The 6,000-nt window shown below is 32.0% G+C and overlaps 1 protein-coding gene across 1 annotated transcript; it reads left to right on the top strand.

The window, feature by feature from the left end:
• The first annotated feature begins 453 nt into the window (after positions 1–453).
• Positions 454–5,232, top strand: LOC140055383 (protein aurora borealis-like). The gene is made up of 6 exons (XM_072100722.1): positions 454–557; positions 2,841–3,000; positions 3,990–4,121; positions 4,581–4,674; positions 4,828–4,905; positions 5,168–5,232. The coding sequence occupies exons 2-6, from the start codon at positions 2,872–2,874 to the stop codon at positions 5,230–5,232; spliced, it is 498 nt and encodes a 165-aa protein (XP_071956823.1). The 5' UTR covers positions 454–557; positions 2,841–2,871.
• The last annotated feature ends 768 nt before the right edge of the window (positions 5,233–6,000 follow it).

Here is a 6,000-nt window from a genome sequence, read left to right as displayed (position 1 = left end):
TCCTCATTAGGCTAGCTGTCTAGGCCTAGCCAGGGCCTAGTAGTGCCGTGAATCTAGCTCTAACACACTAACCGAATATTTTGTTACAATAGACTTAATAAAGTGTTACTTTTTATTTTGACTTTAAAATCTTACACACTTACAATCCATTGCCTGGCGTGATGAATCAAAATTTACGTCTTTTTTATCCGCCATATTTCGGTGTCTAAATAGACGTCTTTAGTAAATTTCATCAACATAATAATATTCTTGATATTGTACCATTGTTATTTTAATCTTTTTTTAATACTCAAAATACTAAAAAAATAAATATTTACACCATTATATTTTGTTAGTACATAGTCTAATCATTTATGCTAAATCTTAAATTATTAATAAATAATCAAAAGACATTTTGCTAATGTCAACCTAATATCGTCTTTTGATTGGTTCGTCAATCAGTTTTGGCCTACTGCTGTATTTTTGGCGACATTTTTAAATGTGGTTAACAAAGTTTACCGCCACAAACCTTGTCCCTAATTAAACTTATTTTAATGGTATTGCGTATATGTATGTAGGTAAGTATATAGGATATAAAATGTTTTTAGGCCTAGCTAGTAGGCCTATCAAAATCATTCAATCATTATTGTATTGTTGCTAGCCCGAGATAGGGCCTGGGGATATAGTACTAGGCCTAGGCCTAACTAGGCCTATTAGTAGTCTGGATGTACCACCATGGTCTAATGAAGTTCGTTTAGTAGTAGGCCTAGGCTAGGTATAGTATTAGTAAGTAGGAAGAAGGTCTAGCTGTACTTCAGAGTGTCCTATGATGAGTATGATAGGCCTAGAACTGTTGTAGTAGCGGTGTCAGATGAAATCGGCCGTGCTTGAAATCGGTCGCGTTTGAAATCGGTCACGATAAAATCAACATCCGGTATTTTGTATGGAGCACCGCTAGATACGCTTTTTATCATAATAGCTACGTTTGATATCTGTCGTGTTTTATTTTGGGCTAATTTGTATTGTAGTAGATACATTTTTTATGAAAACGCTAATTATGTTTTTTAGTTAATTTTGAATAGCAGACGCGCCTATTGCATATTTTTTAATCACAGTTAATTACGAAACTCATTCTATACCTGCAAGTGGATACCAGCTCAATGAGGTTTATGCAATAAAGGAAGATGATGCATGATGATGATTTTTGCATTCGATATCCGCCACTCTGACGTGAGCATGGTTGTAGAATACTAATAATAAAATATATAGATAATATGCCGTTATAAATCAATCTCCCGGCCCTACAGTAGGACTGATGTACAATGATAGATGTGAGAATAATAATGTAGGCCTATGGATAATAAAGGTGGACACGATTCTCAAAGAGGTAATCTGCACTGATATTTAAACATTAACATTTAGATTTACGAACGGCGTATGGATGTGAGACACTGAGTTTTATTTACTTAATTATTTACATTAAATGATTATTATAAATGAAGAAATAAAAGATATTCAAATTAAAATCTCTAGTATCGCCGACGTATACACGAAAACATGTGCAGGAGGCCTATAGACGTTTCAAACGTATGGTTATTAGTAATAGACGTCATCTTTACCTGGTCATGGACAACGATCGTACATGTTTTGTCCATGATTTGACACACTAACAAGTGCATGTTTTTTAAAATGGGGAAACCCCGTCTGCAAAATGACGTATTGTTAGAGGAAACAGGTGCACGATCATAAAAGACGCATCACCGACATGGCTTATTCGAGGGTTTATGTCAGTAACTCGCCTTTTAACCATCCGCATATATTGATCCTTTTACTAAAAACTATTTTAAACAATAGAAATAAAAATATACACGTGATTTGCCTCAACAATAATCATTAGCCCTACACTTAATATTATCCTACATAATGTATATAAATAAAATAGAAATAAAAATAAGGTGATTGAATAGTAGGCTATGTTGTTAATGTTAACGACATGGATATGATAATCTGCCACAGTATGCATAAGTATAAAAATGGATACGCTGGCTTTACGGGCTATACTGTACATTGTAAAAATTATTGTTTTAAAATAAATTGTTCACTTTTACGTAATTTTTTGCATAATAAAAGACAGACGTATATAATATATTAATTACTTACAGTACATATAAATAGAGGTAAATTATTATATGCCTAATATAATATTTAAACATGTTTAGAAATGGCCATTTTGAAAAGACACAGTCCTTCTTCGAGACCTGTGAAACCAAATAAAAAATATCCACATAAATATTAATAATGAATAAAGTAAAGAAAATGAATATCCCGCTAGCATGCATCCCACTCCATACAAAATAGCGCGACCAATTTCAAACGCGACCGATATCATCAAAAGTATACTGTAGCTCTAGTGGCGCGCCATACAAAATACCAGAAGTTGATTTTATCGCGACCGATTTCAAACGCGACCGATTTCAGACGCGATCGATTTCATCGTAAACTGTTGTAGCTGCCACCACCACCATATTATTATTATACAGTAGATATCGTCTAGTCTACCTGCCATATAATATACCAGATTATATGCCCGGGCCTAGGCTAGTAGTAATATATATAGGGCCTAGGGGAGCTGAGTCTCACATTTTATAATTACGGTATTATGTGACAATAAAGTATATCTATCTATGTCTATGTCTATATAATTTTAAACAAGTATTAAATACATACAGTAATGTTATTCAACTCAGCTGTTTATTTTTAACTTTTATTAGTCTAAAATAAGTACCAACGTCCGTCCTATCCTAGATAGCTAAGTACTGTACTATCAGACAGTTGAATAAACACTTTTCTTTTTACAGCAGAACAGAGTTAAGAAATGACCACTTAATAACCATGGATGAAAATAGTGTATCTTGTTCAGATGTGTCAATCAACCCTTTTGAAGCTGAGAGCACTGATAGCCTTCACTTGTCCAAGTTTAGTCCATCTATTTTCAAAATAAAAACACCGTCATCTACAAAGGTAACAAACTTCAAATTGAATAAGAAAGAATGTTTGAGAAAACAATTTAATAAAGAGTTTAAAAACCTGTAGATTACTAAGTAAAATTCAAACTGATTTTCCTACTGTATTAAGGCTGTGTTTCCGCAGCCAAAGATTAACTGATAATTAACCCATAATAATTAACTAATAATAATTAACCAATAAACTGCCTGTGGAAACAGGGTTTAACCGATTGCGATCGAGACGAATTAACCGATAATTATCTGATTCAAATCGGATATTTATTGGATAAATGAATTGATTTTTAACCTTTGACCTGAGGACAAATTGTTGTGTTATGATTGGGCACTTGGTTGTTTGGTAATGACTGATTATGTGCACATTATTTTAAAATGAATTACCTGATTGGTTAAAACATTAAACAATAATTTTTATTTTGGCTACAGAAACACAGCCTTAGTCGCACGTACATTAATAAAAATAGTGAGAGTTTGAAATGTCTGTTCGATTACTGTATGTAACAATATATTTTTCAATTTATTTATTTCATCATAAAAGTACAAAACATAAAAATACAGAAAAGAAGAGTTCAAAATCCTAATGAGGTGTTAATACCAAAAAGCAAAAATAAATCAATGTCAATTGGCTCACCAAAATGGAAAATGAAAAGAGATATACAATATAATTAAACTACAGTACAATAAAATGATTAATAAATAATTTTAAATTGCTGATTTGTTTATGGATTTTAATTCTAAAATCATGGTGACATTTCTTTAATAAAATATATATATATATATAACCTGCACTGATGAAGGGCTAGTGTTGCCCGAAAGCTCTGCTAACTTTTCTGGCTGTTTTACTTTATCGTTTTGATTTAGCTTTTCGCTTTTTTTTTGTATCTCCATTGAGATCCAGCCACTAACACCCCACAGCATTGTCATTTTTTTCAGTAATTTGCCTTTTGGATTTATATATATAATAACCTGATATATTTTCTATTAAAGAAATCACCCAAGTTTCGGTGGTCAATCGATCAACTGGCTATTTTGAAACCAGCTGACATAGATGAAACCCCACAGCAGGACACAAACCTAGATCAAGACACTGAACAACGTCTTCAGCAGGCTATTGACCAGGTATATTACACCACCATGCTTTATACTTGATTGAGTGGTACAGTACCAGGCCCTGCTTGCTTGAGTGACTCTCGCCTAAGCATAACTACTGTATATGGGGTCTTTCTCGAGACAAGAAACTTGTTTTCTTCTAGAGAAGACCCCAAATGATGGCTTATTACTATGTTTTCATTTATGTACACACCTATAATTATATTATACTGTATAATGCCATTGTTGAATAAATAAATGTTTTTTTTTAACTTGATATACAAAAGCAAAACAGAGGATTTACGCAAACTGTATTGGCTAAATTCACTTTAGGATCTACAGTAAACTAGCATGTACTGTGCATAAGTATATTTTTTGGAATTGAGAGGAACAATATGATTGTAAAAACAAAACAGAGGGCTTCCACCTTAAAAACATACTACTGTTGTTACTACATTCTATTTTTAACAATAAAACGCATTGTCTTAGTTTTTCAGTCAGAAACAAGTAGCTCCTTCGCCTTGGTCTTCTGGCAAACTTGTAAAACATGTTACGTTTTCACCACATCCACCAAGTACAAACTGTAAGTATACAACTCAAAATATTTAAAGACATTACCCCAGATTGTACTTATACAATGTCTGTTAAATTGTGAAGAGGTATAAAATAGATACCTCCATTGTTAAGCTAGCATACTGTTATACATTACAATAGTTTGCATTGATTCTATTTTTAGATTATGAATCAGCTGACAACTCTGGTGCTTCGTCATGTGACACATCCTTTACCAATAACAAACCAAATATGGTTGATGGTATGTCTTTCAAAAGTTATTAAATCATTTTATCCTTCTAAAAATATTTAATATACTACCTGTACTAATAATATAATGTAAACTATACACTTTTTTTAGATGCATTACTGTTATGAATTTTCAGTATTTAACATGTAACATTATTTTAGATCTAACAGATTTTACTACTTGAATACAGTTCAGCAAGTGTATTTGGTTTAATATATTAATCTTAATTATGATTATACTTTTATTGTTTTCTTTTTTTAACCTTTGCCAATAGCATCTTCTCAAACTTGCTTAACACTGCCGTTGGATTTTGATCTACATGCATTGCTTTGTAAGTAAATATTAACAATTTACAAGTTATTGGTTTACTGACACTGAATATATATTCTCACACTGAAGTATAAAACCAGTGCGCCTTTGCACAAGTAAGACCAAATTGTCTAAAAAGTGATAGATAATGTAGGTCTAACAAACCTCACAAGTCTCCATATTACAAGTGATTTCTAGTATCCCACTGGTGCAATTTCTCCCAGTTGTTTAGGATATGAAAAGAAAAACAACAAAATGCGATAGTCCATAAATTTACCATAACATACTAGTAGTAGGCCCATTTTGGTTGATTAAATATGTATTGTCCCTTGAAACACAAAAAATGAAGGTCAAAATATTCTAAATTTAAATTGGCCACATGAAAGTAATATTAAAGTTATTCACTTTAAGTTGAAAATTTGAGCCAAAAACAACAAGTTTACGTAATTAACAGGTAAATTAATTTGATTACATTTCGTCTGGAAAATCGTCGCGAGCGAAAGTAAACAAAGATTTCAAACCACGAATATGCATTATGCATGATGCTAATTAGGATTGTTTACAACTCGTCACGATTGAGAAGGTGTTTTCACACAGATCGCGAGAAAGTTTTATGATTATGCATACAGTGTAGCCAAACAAGCGCGTTGCATTATGAGATATGATTTGATTGAAAAAACGTCTGTATTTCAGTTAAATGATTTTTTTTTTTTCAACTTATTTTTGCTGAAAAGTTAATAACTGTTATGATACTTTTAAAGGACCCACCTTTTTTCGAAATATTAAAACAAATATTTT

The sequence above is a fragment of the Antedon mediterranea genome, chromosome 7 (assembly GCF_964355755.1).
Source record: "Antedon mediterranea chromosome 7, ecAntMedi1.1, whole genome shotgun sequence".
Taxonomy (NCBI): Eukaryota; Metazoa; Echinodermata; class Crinoidea; order Comatulida; family Antedonidae; genus Antedon; species Antedon mediterranea.
This window is presented reverse-complemented; position numbering and strand designations above follow the sequence as displayed.